Raw genomic sequence first — 21,605 nt, 5'->3', positions numbered from 1 at the left:
ATAAATATTCAGTATCAATTTTAATTGCAAGGCTTATAGATAAACGATTCAGAATTGGGTTTGATGGAAAGGGGTTCCAAGAACCTATTATTCCCCACATTTCATGTTGTCCTTTAATACTCATTAAGGAAGCAAGTAAATATTTCGGCCAAAACTCTGTCACTTGTAGATGCCTCCTTCCTTAAAAATCGAGAGAGTTTGTTGGGATACTGGTTTTTGCACACCATATTAAGGAATCTAAACAAACATTTGCCTCTATTTGCCAGAATGGCAGGTTTAATTCACAGTGGGTTACCTGAATTATACATCCTAGTGGCATGTTAAATAGTATCTTTAAGCAAATTGCTGACTTTTAATTTCTAAGTCATTTTGGAATTAGCATTGAGTAATTCTGACACACATAGTCATATATAGGAAATGTTGCCCTTATACACCGTAGTAAATGGAGACTGTGAGTAGCCACCATAGACTTTATTACATTTCATGAATCCATCCACTGTGAGGGCGCACCTGGTTGTTAATGAACCTAAGTGTACAGCCTATTTTAAATTTCTCGAGGATTGAAGTCCTAAATACTAATACGCATTTCCTCTTTTACCTTTTCATTTCCTAAGCCCCTGGAATAATTCTGTTCTTTTCCACAAAAATCCTAATTTTTGATTTCTCAACATTAATTGTTAGATGATTTAGGTTACAATAGGAAGAGTGTATCTTGGTTTTCCTTTGTAGTCTTGTTGCATTCTAGTTCAAAATCACAGAGTTGCCTGCATATAATAGACAGGGTATTTGAGTTTCCCCCATTCTTGTGGGAAATTAATTGGTATTCCTTAGCCCAGTGGTAAGGTCTCGTACATAGAGGCTAAAAAGTGATAGAGCCAGTGTGTAGCCTTGTCTAAGGTCATTATTGTTAGAGTCTGTATTCCATTATCCATTCTTCCAGGTGGCTTAATAGGACTTTTGCAAATACTTTGGAAATAGTGTCAATTAAACTGGTAAGTATGTAGTAGGAAAGCATACTACTGTCGCCCTTCTTATATACGGATTTCAGAACTGCATCCCTTCACGAATTAGGGTTGTCATCTGTTTCAACTGCCCATTGAAAGAAGAGCAATAGCATATTTGCCCACTGCTGAGTATTTAACTTAACTGTAATTGCTGGAAAATGATCAAGTCCGGCTGCTCTGTTTAGCTTCAGTGTCTGAATTATTTCCTTCACTGATCAGGAAAATAATCGGACTAAAAAGAAAACTTTCACATGAGTTACTGGTTTAGCCTTCATTTTTGGGTTTACTTAAGTGTTTTATCCATTTTTCCTCTGGAATGTACAAGGAATATAAGTGGGATTTTTTGGAGCGATATCTTCCACTAACTTCCAGATTTTCTTTAGATCGTGTTGCTCGGTAGCATGGTTGATTGCCTCCCAATTTCTGTTATAGCAATGCATCTTTTTTCCTCCAATTATTTTCAATGTTATTTCTTATAATCAAATATTTTAGGATCACCCATTGAGCAAGGTAAAGACCCTGGTAGCTTTTGTAGTTTACATATTATGACTGACAGAACGAGTACAATATTCATGAAGTGCAAATGGTTATCCAAAAGAAGGGGTCCAGACACTCACATACACTATACGGAGAAAAAGTAAAAAGGAAATAACAGTGAAAATTGTAGTTTTCCAGACGTTTGCTAAAAAGTGAATGAGAGGTGGAGGCTCTGGGTTTAGCAGGTAATGAGCTCCAAGTCTTAGCTCCTAACTAGCTGAAAGAGCAGACATCGACCGTTAGAGAAGTGGGGAGAACATGTCTGAATTTGGTGTGTATAATGATTCTGAGTATAGCTGGGTGTAAAGTTGTTCATGGCCTGCTTACAGTAACAACGTGCTTTGAATGTAGATCTTTCCTCGATGTTATGCCAGTGCAAATTTCATAGATGCTGCAAAACATGACTAAATTGTCTTAGCCTAAGGGAAGGCATGCAGCATCATTTTTTATAACTTGGAAGTGTAACGTGCTTTTCAGAGACCTAGAAGCATTGCCCTAATGTAGTGAGATAATCGTAGCTTGGATAACAGTTTTTCTCTGATCATAATAGGTGTATGACAAAACATTTAGTAGGGGTTACAGAAGTAAAAAAAATAAGAGGACTTTATTCTAGAAAAGATAACACAGTGTCCAGAATAACTCCTAAATTCCTGGAAGATCATACCAGGAGGGGACAAGAGGCATGCTCATCTGGCCACCATGCCAGGCTCCAGGTCTGAGGGTCACTAAATCCCAGGATTGCAGTTTTAGATGCATTTAGCCTCAGAATTTGGAATTCATCCATTGGGCATAAGTTGTACAGTTTTTAAAGTTGCGTTTGAGAATAGTCACCTCTCTGTCTAGTCTTAGAATGGTTTGAGTGTCATCTGCATAGGAAATATAGGTGAAGTCAAAAGATTGAATAATTTTTGCGAGGGTTGTGACATATACATATAAAAGTGTCAGGCTGAGGGCAGAATCCTGAGGCATACTGCTGGAATTACTGCAAAGTGTAGATTTGAAAGGAGGCCTCAATACTGCTTTAGAACCATGAGCAATAAAAGATGCAAACCATTTCAGGGCCGTCTCCCACACCTGCACACTGCAGGCAGGAAAAAATAATACCACGGGAGTCTGTGTAGAAGGACACTGATAGGTCTAACAATACTACCATAGTGGTTTTATCAAAACTTAGACAGGAGTGCAGCTTGTCAGTGGTTCCAATATAGGCTGATTCAGTACTAAAACTCTGTCTAAAACTAGATTGACGAGCATAAAGAAGGTGATTATTTTGCAGATATGAGAGTATAGTATTCACATACTCTTCTGTAATTTTGGCAGGTTTAGGGAGAAGAGAAATCGGCTTGTAATTAGACAGGATAAGAGGGTCAGCGTTTTTTTTTCAGGGGCAGAACCACAGCCTGTTTCCATAGCTTGATAACAGAGCTAGTTTCAAGGGATATGCTAATACTCACACAAGAGTTGGGTCAAACGTAGACACCCAAATTAAAACATATTTTGCAGGGCATGGGTGTAAGGGACACCCTGGTCTTAACAGTGTTAAATGTGGTACAGGCATACCTCCTCTTCGATTGTGGAGGGGTGAAGGATGGAGCTAGCCTCAGCCACTGAGATGTTGATTCAACTAAAGAGGCATGTTGGGACGTATTAGTGTCCATGGACTGAAGAATGTTAGTGACCTAATACTGAAGGCAAATAGATAGCTCTTCACAGAAAGTCTTCGAAGAATTTGCGACAGGTAAGAAACCAGCTGAGAAGAGGAGGTGTTTTATTACATTGAAAACTTCTTTAGGTTTATTCTGTGCTGGGACAGTCTGAGCACAATGAAATGTAATTCTGGCCCTGTCAATAGTATGTTTATATTCAGGATGAATGCTGTTTGCATTGTTTATTGAGATTCGAAGTGGCAAATGTTTTCTAGATCCAAGTTTTAAAAGCGGTGCTGTTTACTGCCATGTTCTTCGTCAGGGACAGCACAGCGCCTTTTAGGTGTGAATTTACTTTGTCCAATGACAACTGAACCCAAGGACGTTTCTTACAAGTTGTAGTTGGATGTTTAGAGAGAGGAGGTATGCTCTTCTGAAAGAGAGAGAAAACGACTTCTGAATTATCAGACCAAACAAAGGGCTTGCAACCAGACCAAAGGTTTAGTTCAGCAGGAGTGAACAGTTGATCTAGTGTATAGCGTTTGTTATGAGTTGGTCCCTTGACTTATTGCACCAGGATAAGGAGAGTGCAAAACTCAAAGACTAGCATCCTAACCATAGGATGAGTCAGCATGAAGATTCAAATCACCTAATGTAATGATCACGTTTGACGTTCAGTTCTAACCACTTGTTAGAAGTTTGCTAAAAGAAGGAAGGAACTTGTGATCGGGTCCCAGGGGACTATATATTATCAGAAATTATATAGTGCATAAAGCAGAGACTGCAAACGATAGCAGTAAAACTTCAGATTCAGAAAAGCTTTTAAGATGGCAAGTCTGGTCAGACCCTTTAGTAACATTCTTTTACAGATCTATACCGCTGTGAAAGTTTTGATTCTGATGTATTCTTTGCAATCGATCTACACCATTGTTTACTGTTTTTCATATCACCTAAGTTTATCATCATATGTTAAAAATGAAATCACACTCTTGTATGGATTCCAGGTAAATAAATAGCTGAAGTTGCTGTACTAAATCTGTTCTTACTGTCATTCTGCAAGGGTAGTCTGCTTGTATTGGGTGAGATTTGTTAGCAGGTTTGTATGTCTCTGTGAGTACGGTAAGGTGAAGTGGCAAGTGGTCACTGCTTTCCTGTCTTAATGAAGTGAAGTTGGAAAATAAAGAGAAGCTCAATGCTGTTACAATTGTATATTCAATACCCCAAATTTTGATTCCAGTATGGAAGGTTTGATGTGCTGAAGAGTCCATCATACTGCAACCGTTGAGACAAGCCAACCTATTTTGTTCCAGACAGTTTTTACACATTGGGTTAGCTTCAGAAGTAATATTACAAGAAGGAAAGACAGCAGCTACAGTCACATATAATTGAAATAAGTCACTTATTTTCCCATCAGTTTTAAAGGGGGCCAGCCTCATGATGGATTATCTAGATAAAAGTGCAGGCATAATCTAGCATGAATTTGTTTAAATCTTCCTTGATTTCTGAGACGAAAAATGTCAATAAACGGCATTTTACTTTTATCAACATAAACCCCTATTAGAACTAAATTACTGATATCTGAATTGTTATAGTGCAGATCAATGATATTAGTCAACAGGCGTAGGTAGACCTGTGGCTTCGACTTGTGTGACATTTTTTAATTTTTTGATGCTAATAACATTAAATGACCACCGGAAATTCAGCCGTTTTGGTCTGGTGCCCGTGTCTACTAAGTGTCCTAAAGCTCGTATTTTAGTTAGCTCTCACAATCGAGTTTCCTACAATAAGATACGTTTGTTGTGATTTAAAATTGAATCAAGAGAAACTGTCTTTTTCGTTTGTTTGAAGCCATGAACATTTCAACTTTCAAGTTTTGTGTTGCATGAGTTTCCTTATATTATGATATGCCGTTTACTATACCTAGGTTTTTCATCTTTTATATTTTTTCTAAAGAGCCCCATTCCTTGTGCCAGCATACCATAATGCAGGACTGTGGTATCCTCTAAGATTATCTTGATGGGTCCACATATTTACCCGATGTCAAAGAGTATGAGGTGTGTTTTGGACAGAAGAGAGGCTGGAATTATCAATTAAATTGGTGCAGGATATGGTATTTGTGGAGGGGGTAGTGGGTCAGGGTGGTATGGGCTGATATTGTCACAAGACCAACTTCATTTTATACATCTGCCTTTAAGACTGTATTTTTCTTATAAATTAGGAAAGAAAGGTTAGTTTTGTTTATTCTCTTCCATGCTTAAATGTTTCACAGTCTATTGTTTTTTTTTCTTCACTGGAGGGCTTGTATAAGAAGATGCAGAATTTTAGGCCGATTCAAAAGGCAATATTTTTTACCTTTGTCTTTTTTGCAAATATAAAAATGTTGAACTTCATCCTCTTTTGTATTTTGTCTAGGATCACCTAATGGAGGGATACATTTTGTTCCATCTGTCTTATTTTGCTTTTAATAGGTCCATCTAGGGGGAATTTCACAGACATTTTTCTTTCATTAGAGGAGGGGATTGCGATCTCTTCTTTAAAAAAATGTCTTTCAGAGAGGGGCCTTGTTGTGGAAGTGATTTGATAGATCTAAGAGAATTAGGCAGCTTCTGAGAATTAGTTATTATATTGAAATGGTCAGTATTTTTGGAGGGGCTGCTTGTTTTAATTTATTACTGTAAGTTTTTTTTCTTTTTAAAGGGCTGGTGATTTTGTTTTTTGTAAATATTCTAAAAAGATGAGCAATGGCACATGTATCTGAGTTTCTAAACTAAGAACCATACAAGGTGAGGTGGGACACGTTTTCTTACTAAGACTGGCCAACATGAGACATAAACTGAGCAGGCTGAAGATGACAGCTGCTCTTAACAGACCCTTGTATTAGTCTGGATTTTCTGGGAAGACTCACTCCCTTTCATATTGCCATCCAAGGACAAATTTACAGGTTCAGGAGAGAAGGCATTTAGATAGTTGGTTTGTGCAACTTGATTTGAACTAACTGCTAGTAGGGCTTCTAAGTTTACTTTATATCTTCATCAATAATAAAATAAATAATTGATAACGTGTCATGCATTGAAGATGATGAAGAGGGTCCTGGATTCATATTTGTTTCCTCATTTCTATGTATAAACAGGTCGTTCTGTAAGGATGGCATACCATACTGAGTCAAAAAGATTTCTTGTTCCTCTCATACTAAGGGTCTTCTGAGAGCAAGTCGGCCAAGCGAATGGAGAGAAAGCGTATTGCTAACTAAGGAGAATGAAAGGAAGAATTTAACTTACTTATCCTCTAACTACCAATGTCATTCCCAATGCTTAGATGCAGGAACAATTGTGCATTTGACCTAGTTACGTGTCTGGATTTGGGTCCTAAGTAACAGCATGCTCGTTTAGTAATTAATTTCTTGGTATTTTCTAAAACAAATGCCTCTGATTGAAATTAATAGTGGAGAATCTGCACCCATAAGGGATTGTTTTTTTTCACGATATGTAGAGCTCATTATTTATGTCAGGCAATTTTTTAATCAGTGTTCACATATTCAGGTGTGTGTGTGTGTGTGTGTTTAAATGATGTATATATCCGTGTAAATTGATGTGACTAATCACATTCTTGCAGAGTAGTTGTGATGGCACAAAAAACCTGCAACGTAAAAAATTATGCGAGACCTGAAATGCAACAACTAACGTACTAAGTATGGAAGATTACCACTGTTATTCTTAATTACTTTAATCGCAGATTAGGAGGTCTGAAATTTAAGATTGGGAAATATGACAATAAAATTCATTTAGAGATACTAAATAGGCCTCACAGTGTATCGTTATAATGTACTGCAATAAATTCTACCCCTACTTTTCTTTACCATATAGTTCAATACGGGACTGAGAAGTCAGATAACTGTAGCATTATATAGTACACGGATGCACATGTTTATGAATGTTATGAATTACGGGTATATACGTGATGGCTATATCCATAGGTAGGTAAGACATGTTTTGACATTTTAGAAAAGGATATAATTAATTGTATGTGCGCATATATATATGGACGGGAGTCATTCTTCCAAATAAATCTTTATTTATTGCCCGCAATTTGGAGGTGTCCCGGCTTTTCCTTCAATTCAGAGGAAAATTAATTGCATATTGGGAGTTCCGGAGCCTGCGTGGGACCGCTGCGCTATAGCTTCGGTATTCCGGTTTTCGTTTGCTGCTTATATATATATATATATATATACACATTCACGTAGTTTAGCAAAACATATCAACTACAAAATGAGAGGAAGCCATACAGCAATACTTAATCCTTTATTTTGATAACAATAAACAAATGTGGAATGAACTGCAGCTCTTGTCTTCAACGTGTTTCATGCCACAAGAGTTAGTCTTGAGTGTGTGTGTGTGTGTGTGTGTATATAAAATAATAAGTTCTGAGACATGAAGTACGTTGAAGACAGTCACTGCTGTTTATTCCACATGCTTTAATTATTTTTAAATATATATGTGTTCTGTGGGTTTTGATTGTGGCACAAACGTGTAAAACCACTGAAATTTGCCAGTTTTGGTTATGATTTCACACAACACACGTCATAATATGCGCCGCCTAAAGTGCTCAAAATGCGAATTTGTCAGTGATACAAAAACAAAGAAATGCTATCGAGACAACAACATGGCAGGCGGTGCAAGTTATGGCATGGGTGATGTGTGTCCATAACAATAACTGGTGAATTTCAGTGGGTTTATTCATTGGAGCAAGAACCATATGTCAGTTTTAAACTATTTTTTTTTAGTGAATGTGTGTGTGTGTGTGTATGTGTGTACGCGCCCGCGTGTGTGTGTGTGGTGGACATGGTGTAACATGCTAATTATTACCAGTGTGGAGTGTGGGGAGGGGCCATGATTCATGAAAAGTGAATCCTCGAGTGATTTCTATAGCCCCTTTCTCAACAGTGGGAATAGATGGTATATTACACTTGTAGATCTACATGTATGATTTATGCATCAGCGTTATTCTTTTGCATCGACGAACGGAGGTATTTTGGACTTTGTTGCCTTATAGTATTTATTTATAAAGTATTTAACTATAACCAGCGTACACTGGGTTAAATCTATGCACTAAAGTTAGCATCTCAATAACAAAACCGCGTGAATATGATCCCATCGTTGTCCCTAGTCATTCCCGCTAAACTAGGGTATTAAGAAGACATTTCCAGTTTGCACTGAAGTAATAAATTGGTAAAAGTGCTTTTATTATATCTAGATGTAAAGAGAGAGAGAGCCATAGGGAGAAAGCGAGAGAATGAAGTACATACATACACAAACATATATATTTGTCCGTGTATGTGTGCAAATATGTGTGGCCCCGTAAAATGTTACTTAGAGAAATTTGCGAACAAACGCACATTTGCACATGTATTACTAAAGCACAAAGGCTAGAATCAAACGTATTGCCACGGTAGAGCGAAATTGACATTATAAAAGAATTACAGTCTCGCAGATTGTATGTAAAAAATAATCTACCCAGTGAACCATCTATTCTAGTAGTCGGGCCTCTCCAGTATGATTTAACCTTGCTGCACAAATTGTAGCTCTTGAATCCTGGTTTTGGTTTAATACCTTAGTGTGGAGGAGGGGCCATGTCTTGATCTTGAATCACGGCCCCTCCCCACACACAACAACGGAAATGTGCAGATAGATAGATGCTCGATTACAAAATCACAGTTACACTACAGTTACATTTAACGAACGAAATGTGCATGTTACGATCAGCTCTGCAATTCATAATTTACACCACAGACATGCAAACGTAGTTCGCACCCCAATCGGAATGACCTCATATTTGATGAGACAGATGCAATTACAAATGTAGTAAATGCTCGCACAGCTGGGGTTACATATAGAACTATAGATAGGTAATAGTGAATAACGGGGATGTTTTCCACCAGGGGTTCTGGGTGACATTCAGTAGACAGTGAGAGCGAATTCTGATGAGTTTTCTAAGATGTCTCTCAAAACCCGGAGTTGAAAAACAGCTGTTACATGCACATTTTGCTCATCTAAGATGTATGGTTATCTGTGAGCCCAAAACCTTCTGCTTCTGCCTTCAACTGCTACCCGGGGGCAGAGAGGTAAACCATACATAACGTGTCACCTCCTCCTGTTCCCAAATGAAGAAATAAAATAACTGGCCTCTAGACATACGACCCACCACCCTGTCTGCCTACCATGTATGAGATGACAATATCGGACCATACTGCGCGGACGCATTATATATGTTTAAATCACATGTTTAGGGCCAGCTGCATTCATTGAGATATATCAATAAGCAGACATTTAAATGAACGTACAATCTAAAGTGTGTATCACTAACACGCATATACAATAAGTTCACAGTTTCAACACAAGCCTTTGGATTGCAGAGAGTAATTGCAGCGAATTATTATACATTTTCCCTATCATTGTTCAGTGTTTTTATCATTCCTCTTAGTTTTAGAATATTGTGTGAGGCATGTTTGTTATTCTGAGAATGCCTTTCATTAGGAAACCCAAGAGACAGTTCTATTGCTGTGGTATTAACAGCAGAAATGTAGGCATGACAGAAGAGGACGAAAGAAATACTCCATTAGCCGAAATATCATATTGTAACTATCTCCAGTTACACAAAGCCATTTATTTTCATGAAATATTTAGATTTTATTAATGAAAGCTATATGTGCAGGGGGAGGTTTAAATATGAAACGCCGTCTTTATTGCTGGTATGAAAGGCAGGTATGAGTAATTTGTTAAACGTATTGGATTGTAATGTGCTCTCGGGTTTATAAAACGGATCTCTCCGGATAAATTATTTCAATCCAGGCTTCTGCGGTAACTGGGGGACAAAATAACAGAGATGTAAGAAAATACCTAAAGCCCTGCATAAATAAACACACAAATCAATAAGAAACTAGACAACACTTGTCGAATGGATGAAGAAGTAATCGATAACTTTGTTCCGAAATGTAATCAGAACAATCCATACTGAATTATTGTTTATAATTTTATAATTTTGCTACTGTATTTAAGTTGTCAGATATATGTTCAAGTTGACATTTACCCTTTTTAACACAAAATAACCAAATGTTATGTTAATTAATATATATATATATATATATATATATATATATATATATATATATATATATGTGTGTGTGTGTGTGTGTGTATATATATATGTATATATATATATACATACATACACACACACATATATATGTATATATATATATATATATATATATATTTTTTTTTTTCCTCTTGGCGTCCTCTAGTCATAATTTAGAACCCCACGCAACTATGGCTTTGAACTTCTGTTGTGGAATGAAGACATTCCTTCTCTGCTCTGCTGTTGTCTTTCTTAAAGAGAACCACTTGGGTATGGTCGGTGCGTGGTTTTTAGGGCGCGTGAGAAAGAGTCAGAGTACAGCGGCAAAAGCGCGTCTCCGTGTGCTAGGTGAAGACACCGGGCTGGGAAACATAAAGCTAGCCTGTGTTTTGCGTACGATTTATTGTAACGTAAATACTTGCACAAAACCTTTTTTTCACACCTTAAGAATGTCAACGAAAACCAGTGAGGTTGAAAGATATGATTCTGTGACAGGGGCTAATCTTTTCGGGTTATGTGGATGTACCATAAGTAAATATATGGCTTTGAAGAGATTACTTCTCAGGTCCTTGTCAGTAAGGCCTGGTGGACAGATGAGCTCTGCACAAAGTAACCTCACTTTATCCATCCTTGAACCTCAGAGGTGGTCAATGTGTCCGAATCTAGAAGCAGATTATTTGTGTGTGTGCGTGTGAACCTATTCGGACCAATTTATGGTCTCGTCCTCCTTGGGACTCCGCGATTCAAGATTTTAGTGTGCCATGACATTCAGTTGCAAATGTATCAGCTTTCCTTATGTACACTAGCCATCCGCTTGCGCCGTTGGCCATGAACTACTGGGTAAGCACAGTTTTAGTGGTGCTTCAAAAATATTATTTTTCTAAATTAGCCTTAATTTTACGATCTATTGCAAATGCCTTTTTCAGCTAAGATGCCGAGAGACAAGTTCACTTGAGAGCAGGCAGCCGCCGAAGAAATTATGATAGGTTAATCTTTTTGTGGAATACATTATTCCATACATTGAATATCCCATTGCACAAGAAAACCTAGTGAATTTTAGAATTCATTTTAATTGAACTGCACGGTTGTCACGGGCCTCGGAATACGAGTCAAGGACCATTGCTGGGAAAACACATTTAGCAAGTAATTGTGAGAAGGGTCTTTGATGAATCTAACCGGCATCTTTCGCCTTCTGAACTCATGAGTCACTCCCATAATGCACTCTCGACCATTTCCACTTGGTCCTGAATGGCCGCCGTGCGCGGATCTCTGTGGCACGTATGATTATTAACCTGCTGGGGGCTGAGGATTACAGCGGAACTTTACCCAGGCGTGCCCCATTCGTTGATGTACCTGTGCCCTCGTCTATAAGGCCCGCTGTACCCTCCGCACTGCGGCCTGTGATGTGGTCTCCATTCTTCAGTCTCCACCGCGTCTTCCCGCCCCTCCCCGACGGAGCACTGAAATCACTTCAGGAATCAGTACCACCAGGGCCTTTGTCCTTTGTTCTCCAGCCTGCCAAGCAGAGGAAAGACCCACTTCATTTTATCGCCATACCGTAGCCAGAAGATTTGTGCCGGTTTTAGGCTGTCTGCAAGGAGAGGGGCCTGAGGGGTCCCATGTGAACGAATATGCGAGCGCGCGTGCGTTGTAAATATCTTATATTTACTCAGTGGATACGGAGGGAGATATAAACCAGCATATTGAGGGGTCATCACGTGTTCTTACCTGCACATAACATCTAATGCAGGACTCGGCTGAACAGCGAGACGCAAACTTTAGTGTCAGCTCAGCTTACTATTATAAAAAGACTTACTTTACTCTCGATTTTACCTCCTCTATTTAGAACAACTAAGCTCTTTTTAAATAATCGAGTATTCACCCAAATAAAGTATTTAACAGTAGTCTCGTTTAAAACACTATTGCGTATGCGCATTTTAGGCTCAGGTTACACGCCCTTCATTGTAGCAGCCCTGGCCTAAACAACTCAGAGTTACCTTTCCCTCCATGTACACGGTGGACGCCTTTATTCTGTCGAAATAACGCTTATGTTGTTCGTAGTACTGGCAACCGAAGTTCAATGACAGAGCACGACAGCTATTTATATATATATTTATATATATATATATATCTATGAACCGAAGTTCAGTGACAGATCCGCTACAGCTTCGCTTTCGCTGGATATATATATATATATATATATAGAGAGAGAGAGAGAGAGAGAGAGAGAGAGAGAGAGAGATTGATTGTATGTGTGTGAAATGAGTCGCATGAGAAGGAATAGTGTTGTATTTTGAAAGAACATTAAAAAATAACAGCTTTCTTCAAGGAAGAGATTGTTGGTCCTCGCTTCTCAGATATATAACTTTCACATCTATTTTCTCTTGGAAGGTAAATTTTTTGCAGTCTTTTTGTGAAAGGCTTAATTTATTCCTCAGGCCCGGTATTAACTGATGCGAAATTTACAATGCGAATATATTTTAAAACATTGAGAGAAATAGAAGTGCTGCGTTTTTGCTATATAATGAGTCCTGACATATTTCTGTACGAGATTCTATCAAGGAGGTGCGGGGAAGTTGTTTTAAATTAAGTGGCCGCACTTTATCTGCATAGATAGATAGATAGATAGATAGATAGATAGATAGATAGATAGATAGATAGATAGATAGATAGATAGATTGATTGATAGATAACCAAACAGGTGCGCATCTGTGTGAACGGACGACAGCTTGTTTCTGTTCCTATGTAATTGTCTAAAACAACGACAGATGGACCGGACAATATGTATGCGGGTGTAGATAGAGAGTTACACGGTGGAAACGTAAAACGCTTTAATCGCAAATAAATATTCTTTATGTGTCTTGAAAAGTGTGTTTCATTTCCTATAGACATTATGAGCCTTGTTGCACTTGCAAGACTGCATTCTGAAACAAATACTGTAGTTCTGAAACGAGAAGGTGGAATATTTTATAGGTGTCAGCTAGGCTAGATAGACGCCCGGGGTTTGAAATATCTGATTTGGAAAGAGGAGTTGTGCTTAAGTGCCGGTTTGTGGATATCAACACCGCACGTCTCTGCCACATTACTACACCCATTTCTGCCGGTGCGCGGCAGTATAGGCGAACACGAGGCACTACAGCGGAGCTACCTCCGATTGGTATGACTCTCCTCTCTGTGTATTTGGCGCATCCACAGTTCCTTCCCTCGAGCCCCTCGGTCGTCTTGTTTCGGCCTTCTGTACTACCCTCACCCCACCTCTGTCTCCGTCTTCACTCCCTCGATCCTTCGGGGGTGCCGGAGGGAAAGACGAAGGGAAACTGGTGGCGATCTCATCGGAAACTGCTTTATCAGCTGTCACCTAAGCACGGGGATCTACCACGGTGTGTAAACACAAAGGATCGACTTCAAAATCGCTTCACAATATGGAGTCAATTTTCTTGCCACCTGAAAATCGATGATGTATTACGAACGAGCATTGCTGATTCTACTGCTTGACAAGAGCGCCCTCGTGTTGTAGCTTTTAGATCAGGTTTCAGTAAAACCCGAATTAAATGTTTTAGAATAAACCGCATAAAAACCGTAGATTTGCCAGTGAACCTAGGAAGAGAACACTTATCTTAATTTACACTGCATTAATCACTCCCTGATAACATTTAAGAAATAATATATTTTCTTAGAAAGACACTCCAGTAAACAAAGAGAGTCTTACATAAATTATAGATGACACTAGATGCGCACATTGTCGATAAACAACCTTCCTGTTCACAATCGCAATCTAAAAGTATATATGTATACAATTGTCACTACTAACACATTTAGATATATAAAAAAGAACGCTGTTTATTGTTCATATAAATACGACAGAAGACCAGTACATAGCTTACAGGCAGAATTTGCTGCACGAAATCTCGTTAAACAGTTTGAAAAATCCGCCAACGCACATAGTGGATATCGACCCAGTCCCTCACATTGTACATCACTAATTAAAACTGTCTTGCATCAAGTTATTTTGACAACTGTTATGTTCACCAAGGTTTGCAGTTCTAACATGCATTAGTTTTCCAACATATTTTGTCAGAGAACCGTACTGTTTTTTTTTGTATTCTGCACATTCTCACTACTCCTATTCTCATATCTTTTATTTTTCGCGAACTTTTTTAGTTGAAATAATGGTTTGTGTTGAATGATATTAAGGGAAGTGGTCACACTGTGTGATCCAATTGTATTTACTAACGCCAAAAGGCCACACAAATATATGTGCCCTCGTGTATGCGTGTGTGTGTTGTATTTTCGATCTGGATGTGCATGCATACTTTAGAAAGGCCAACCTGCAGGCCCGAGTTTGGTGCGTGTCAGTACACCGTGGCTGCTGGGTCAATCCACGAGCCTGCGCACACACACAAGCACAGACACACACACCTTGCAAATGGTTACGACCATCTCTACCGCGTGTCTCATTGTATTTATGCACTATTAGTGCTAAGAGTGTTGGATAAGGGTCGTTATTACAAACGCCAAACACTGCAGATGTTGTATTGTTATGAATTAAATGAATCTCTAGTTAGGCGATGTTTGCCACCAGAGTTCAGATTTACGTTCGTGACCCTTACTATGGTATAGCCAGTTACAAGAAAACCAAAGAACTCTGTCTAATTCTGGGGAATGACAGAGTCCTCGTCTGCCTAGTCTACCTTCTGGGGAATATGTAGCCGTGATGATAGTGCGCTTTACTGATATAGATGACAGAACATTTGATTTCACATTGAAAATGTTTAACGAGTGCACATCTTTTCCCACTTTTAATATAAATTAATAATTCACACTTACCACCACTTTCAAGGACGGTCACTCATGTTCTCCCTCTTCAGGGCCTGTGGAAAGTTCCCTCTTTGAAAGCTTATACGGGGGAAATAAAAATACCCGTTTTAAATGTGAACCGTGGCTGGTAATCTTTACAGTACTAACAGCAACACCACAAATCACAAAACATCGAACGTGCTTTAGGTTGATAGAAATACTCCCAAAACAAAAGAGACATTCTTAAAATATGCTAAATCGAGCAGCCCATGAAACTAGAGCTAATGTTAATAATGTCTAGGACAATGAATACCCGGACTAAAAATGAAAAATGTTGTACCTTTCCGGCGGTACGGTGGTCTCGAGCTAATGGAATCAAGAACAATTCAAAGACACTGTTAATAGTTGTGCATTTCCATCATAGTCCCGTGTTAACGAGGGTTAGTGCGTCGCGTCTGGACGTTACCTGCCCTGGCAGCACCTAGAGGCTTGGGTCGGGTTTCGGACCAGGTTTGCAGGGTGGGCTCCCGTTTGTCTGAAGGATGCTGAGGAGATGGGGGAGGAAGACACAAAAACTGCGCCCTCTGGGCCAAACCTATCGACACACGCACTGCCAGCCCCAGACATCTCCCTAACCCTACATGCACGTATTCTGCTGTCAAACAAATAGCCACATTTTGTAACAACATGTGGTCCCGTTTTCACACATCATAGGTTTATGCATTAAAAAACAACAGCAAACATTGAACGTTAAACCTGGACATGCTTTGCACCTTTTACGCAATCTAAATGCACGTGTTTTACCGAATACTATATATACATATATGTCTATCTATAAATATATATATATATATATATATAGATAGATAGATAGATAGATAGATAGATAGATAGATAGATAGATAGATAGATAGATAGATATTACTCTGTGCTAGACTTTTCGCCACTCAAGAACTGTTAGAAACAATGCAAATTAGAGGAGGCTTGATCTATACACAGCATGGAATAATGTCGATGTACAGTATTGGACGACCGCGCGTCAGTACTAGGAGTGTGCAGCGACGACTGAACCAGTAGTATCAGCTATGCCAGTTAGCGTGGAGAACACACATTCCCGTGATTGCATTTTCCATTCTGTGGAACCATATGTGCAGCAGCAACTCTCAGTCTGAACAGAGCCTTCCGTGCTATAAATAGTTTCACTTTCAGTTCTTGCTTCTTGGAGATAGGCGCTAAAGGTGTGTATGTGGACACACTCGGTAAGATGTTCGTATACCAATGGAAGATCTATTTAGGTAGACCTAGTATACAAGCACCGAGGGAGGAGGCCTTGATTCATGGGCCATGAAGACAAAAGCTACTGAGAAGTCCGGCCTTTCATTCAGCAGCCAAATGCACGTCTTCGTGATCTCTCTTCAGCGCTGCTTAAGCTGCAATCTTTCTGATGCAAAAATATATTACTCAAATGTAACACATTCACCTAAGTGCCGTTGCTATTTAATGAGAAGTGTGCGCGCGCGTACACACTCTTGCACAAGCACACACTTACTATGGACCTTGTCCGTGTCCTAATGGGAGATTGAATCAGGTTTGTGAGGCAAAGAATGAAGGTGAAGCCCATATGTCAGAGTGTTGTCCATCCTACAGAGCATCGTGGTATGTGTGGGTAGAGGGAATGGATTTTTGTCCCATATAAGCACAGGTCACGCGAGCTCCGGGTGCCGCAGTGCGTGACCCACGGGTCCGGGGTGAGAACGCCGCGGCTGGTTCCAGTCATCCCTCGCAGCCGCTCTGTCCGCCGACAGGTACACGGCTGGAATAAACCTGTGCCACCTCCAGACACGGGACACTGAGAACCCGGCTCTGGTTTGTGAATCTTTTCTGTTACAGCCGTCTTCAGTGGCAGCGGGTGCCATACCCGTACCCTGACTTCTGCCATCTGTGAAAGTGAACTCCAGCAACCGGGGTGCGAGCGGCCCTGAACCCTGTTACTGGGAACCCTTCGTACTGCAAGCTTGAAATAACAGATGGGGCCTCTCAGCGGCAGCGGAGTCCCTCCAACGGGCCTGTCTCACCCGAGACGGCACCTACTTACGGAAACTCAAACTACACTAAATGCTAATCTATCTTTCGTTATATTCCTGCCAAATCGACACATTGGAAATTAATTCAGGCAGGCTTGCCTAGCATCTGCCCATTTTATGCATCCAAAAATTACTGTAACGTAGTATAATATTGGAGCATTTCAGATAGTTTATGCAGCGAAATCACTAGAGTGATCTTTTGTCACGGGGAGGGGCGCTTCTGCAGGTTTAATGTAGGTCTCCCTCTATTTTCGTCTCCAGCGTGTGACCTGCAGGTTTATTAGCTACAGTGGAATTAAATAAGGTCCTTGTCACTGCCTTTACTTTTCAGAGGCCCGTGGGTCGGCTGAATTACATTCACAAAGGCCGATATCGCGGCCAGGGGCTTCCGCGGGTCCGTGGGCCGTGTCTCGGGAGACGGACTGGACCACAAGGAGGAGCGAGAACCCTCTGATGCTTCACGGGCAACGCCGGGCGCAGGACGCACGTCAAAGTGGAGGAGGCTGGGCGCTTTGTGGTCCTCTTTTCAGCATTTTTAGTATTATCTGCTTAAGAGGTGTGCTCATTTGTCTGTGTCAGTCTGTTTATGGAGTCTTGTGATTAAGCGCTGAACGTGCTTTTTATAGAAAAAAATGGTGCCATATAAATGGAACTCTGCTTCGTAACCACTCAACTGCAGTCGAACAAGATAAAACTCTCCACTGATAATTAAAGACATTGGCGGCTGAGACTGCATCCATTCCTGTGATTTTCAGGCAAAATATGGGTTCAGAGCTAGAAGTCTGTCCGTCTAAACCACCTACTTCGGAACGGGCTTTAAAAAGCTGGTAGTGGAGCACCTGGGCTTCCTACGCCTTTCTGGCACTTCAACACAGCGCTTACGGCACTGTTGGACATTTTGTAGAAGTGGCTTCACTGCCAATATTATTAATTTACACGCACATATTTTTGTGGTAACGCACTGATTACCGTTGTCATGTACAGTATAAATATACACTCACAAAGTACAGGTACATTTACTGAAAACTTAGCGTGTGCTGTTCTATTGCCTAGCCACTAAACATATTTGGATGACAATGTAACCTACTGAAGATATGACCATCCACGAGCGAAGGAAAGGAAAGGCCTCGCCCAGACTCAGTGTCAACCAGCAGAAATTAAAAAGTGCGTGCGTGCTTGTATGCATGTGTGCGTGTGTCTAGGCGCCCTGTTTGTTAAAAAAGACAATAAACTATCAGGTGTATATGAATTTAGCCTATTCTTTTATTTCTGTGTGTTCATAGTAAACATTTTTGTAAGTGACAAACACGGGCATATGACCACAGTATCACAATCAATAAATTTTAAGACGACATGACAATCACTCGAATTTTTGCGGCATTTGCCAACACGTTACATATTTTTGCAAGGTTCAGCCTAGAAGCACAATAGGCATTAACATTTTACTACATTAAAAAAGTGACCTGTTAGTGAGCACGTACATCAAAATATACACAACACAAAACTGAAGGCAATCATTGATTTTGTCCCCTTCTGGTTCACTTGACCGAACAGTGCCGCAAACCACACAATACGTTTTCAGTTGTTGAATTTAATGACTGTGTGTTGAATTCATTTTCATAAAACCCAATCTTTGGTCTGAAGGTAAACAACAACAACATAAAAAACGGTTCCTTCCGAGAAAAGGACAAAATAACAAGTGGCCAGAAATTATGTCTTGGGCATGTTTTATTATTAAGTCTGCTTAAATACAAATTAACATTTTAAACTTTGTATTAAAAACGTCTTTTTTAAATGAATTTACTATTGTTTTTTTCCCAAAGGACAAGCATCGGCCAGCACAGCCGTGATAACTTATAATACTGCAGAGATGGAGCCGTGAGGCTGTTAGTGGTAACTTAGGTCTGTGGGGCCGGGCTGCAGTCAGTCGCTACTTGTCCACATCTAGCATCGCCGGGAGCGGTCCTACAAGGTGTGCGCCCGGGGCGGGAGAGGAGAGGACGGGGCAGGGCAGGGCAGGGGAAAGGGAGTAAAAAATACCTGGCTGGTCCGTGTCCGGCCGCGGTCAGTGGATGAGCGGGTTGGAGGAGGAGCCCTGCGGCTGGTGCGTGAAGTAGTCCGACAGGCCCCCGGAGAGCCCCGAGCTGAAGCTGGGCAGCGACGGCCGCAGCGCCTCGCAGGCCAGCGAGGAGGGCGCCTGCGGGGAGCTGGAGGCCGAGGAGGCGGCCCGGGCCTGCATGGCCGCGCCGCCCTGCGCAGTCATGGAGGGGTGCGGCACGTGCGGGAAGAAGTAGCTGGTCTGGCCGGCCGTCAGCAGGTTGACGGAGCAGGGGTTGAGGGAGTAGGTGCCCGAGCAGGGCACGGAGAGGCCGCAGGGCACGGAGGCGGCCAGCGCGGCGGCCGTCAGGTGGTGCGCGGCGTAGGGCAGCTCGCCGTTCACCAGCCGGTCCACGCTCAGCCCGTTGGCCGCCGCCGAGAAGGAGTGGCCGCCGCCCAGGGAGTTCTGCGCCAGCACCGAGCTGTAGGGCACCGGGTGCCCGGGGTAGGCGGAGGCGCCGCCGCCGTAGCCCAGGCCGCCCGAGGCCCGCGGGTGGTGCAGCGACAGGAAGGGCGACATGGGCCAGTAGAGGGACCCGGCGCGGTCCATGAAGGTCAGGCCGCCCGAGGCCAGCCGCGCCCCCCGCTTGAAGGCCAGCTTGGCGCGGGAGGTGGTGGAGCGCCGGCGCAGCTTGCCCGTCGTGCCCCCGATGAAGACGTCGTCGCTGGACGGGTCCAGCATCCAGTAGTTGCCCTTGCCCGGGTCGTCGTAGTGGCGCGGCACCTTGACGAAGCACTTGTTGAGGCTGAGGTTGTGGCGGATGGAGTTCTGCCAGCCCTGCTTGTTCTCCCGGTAGTAGGGGAAGTTCTTCATGATGAACTCGTAGATGCCGTTCAGCGTCAGCCGCTTCTCGGCGCTTTGCCGGATGGCCATCATGATCAGCGCGTTGTAGCTGAAGGGCGGCTTCTCGTACTTGCCGTTCTTCTTGTCGCCCTCCTTGGGGCCCTCGCCCTCCTTGCCGCCCCCGGCGTCCCCCTTCTTCTCCTCCGCCGCCGCCTTGTCCTCCGGCTCCACCGGGGGCAGCTCGGGGGCGGCCGGCTCGGGCAGGCTCTTGTCAGCCGGCTCGTCCTCGGGCCGGTGGTGCGGGCCGGGGGGCGGCGGGTGCTGGTGGTGCTGGCTGTGGTGCTGGTGCGGGTGGTGGTGATGGTGGTGCGGGTGGTGATGGTGCGGGGCAGGGGGGTGGTTGTCGTTCTGCACCGCCTCGGGCACCAGGCTGTTGATGCTGAAGGAGGACTTGGGGATCATTTTGACTTCTTTCCTCTCTCCCATGTCCAACATAGCCGAGGGGAGGCGGTGGGGGCGGAGGGGCACTTCAGGGAAACTTGCCCCGGGAGCGGGCAGTAGCCGGAGCGGGGCTCAGCTGGGCGCCTGCTTCTGCACACCGCCCAGGCATGGAGCTCAGGGCAGGGCACCACAACAAGTACAACAAGGCGCAGGGATGGCCAGGGAGGAGGCAACTACTTCATGTCCCTGGGCAGACCCCCTGAAAACAGTCACAACAAGCGCCCCGTCCACGGCCAGCCAGCGCTCCCAATTAATTCCAGAGCCTGCCACTCGCGCGGCTGTAAAGAGGAGACAAGAGCCACCGCTCACCTCTGGGGCCCGCCAGCCAATCACGGGCCACGCCGAGCCGCCGCCGCCAGCCTCCTGCCGGCCAATCCGCGAGCAGCCTCGCCCTGCGTCTCCTTCTCTCCTCCCACCTCCCTGGCGGAGGGATCCATGCTTCCGGGAGTCTTTGCGCACGGCGGAGGGATCCTTCTGGGCTCCCTGCCCTGCTGCCCTCCCGTTCCCCTTTCAGCCCCAAGTCCCCTCTGTAACGAAAGTTCTCACCCTGGTCCCAGAGGGCGTGGGATCACTTTACTGTTAGCCGTCAATATTTCCATCCGTGGATGAAAGTTTGGTTGGGCAACTTGTATGTAGGGGAGGGACTGAGAAATAATAATCCGAGAGGAGGAAAAGATGATGCTCGTCTTCTAGAGGTACTATTTCGTCGAGTTCTATTTACCCTGCGCCCTTGTAATTCTTGTTTTTAAATACTATCTTTTGTTGCACACGTATTTGGGTCTAAAGCGTGCATGCTTTGTTTATGCTGTTTTCTTTTTCGTTGGGTCATATGATTCATATGTGGCTCTCTTCGAAAGGTTTGATGTATTTAATTGTCTCCTACGAGATTCAGGAAAGGAGTCAGCCCAGGGTCGCTGCGAATCCGGGGTCTGACCGGCACAGATGCCTGCGCAGAACTGGATTTTCTAGCGTTTCGAAAAGAAAGAACCTGGAGGGGGCCTCGGGAGGTGAAACGATGCTCGAA

General features: G+C 42.6%; 1 protein-coding gene across 2 annotated transcripts in view; it reads right to left on the bottom strand.

Annotated features, from left to right (window-relative positions):
• The window catches only part of FOXG1 (forkhead box G1), a 54,525-nt gene extending 33,635 nt beyond the window's left edge, over window positions 1–20,890 (bottom strand). The window contains exons 1-2 of one of the 2 annotated variants that reach the window (XM_069209050.1): window positions 15,456–20,890; window positions 15,146–15,214 (exon numbers count right to left, since the gene is read on the bottom strand). In XM_069209050.1, the coding sequence (XP_069065151.1) occupies window positions 19,265–20,575 (1,311 nt within the window). In that variant the 5' untranslated portion in view covers window positions 20,576–20,890 and the 3' untranslated portion in view covers window positions 15,146–15,214; window positions 15,456–19,264. The remainder of the gene's footprint in view (window positions 1–15,145; window positions 15,215–15,455) is intronic. The other variant, XM_069209051.1, reaches the window with a different exon arrangement.
• Between the last annotated feature and the right edge of the window lie 715 nt (window positions 20,891–21,605).

This window comes from Pleurodeles waltl, chromosome 9 (assembly GCF_031143425.1).
Source record: "Pleurodeles waltl isolate 20211129_DDA chromosome 9, aPleWal1.hap1.20221129, whole genome shotgun sequence".
Lineage (NCBI taxonomy): Eukaryota > Metazoa > Chordata > Amphibia > Caudata > Salamandridae > Pleurodeles > Pleurodeles waltl.
The sequence above is the reverse complement of the archived record's forward strand: the minus strand, read 5'-3'. Positions and strand labels throughout refer to the sequence as shown.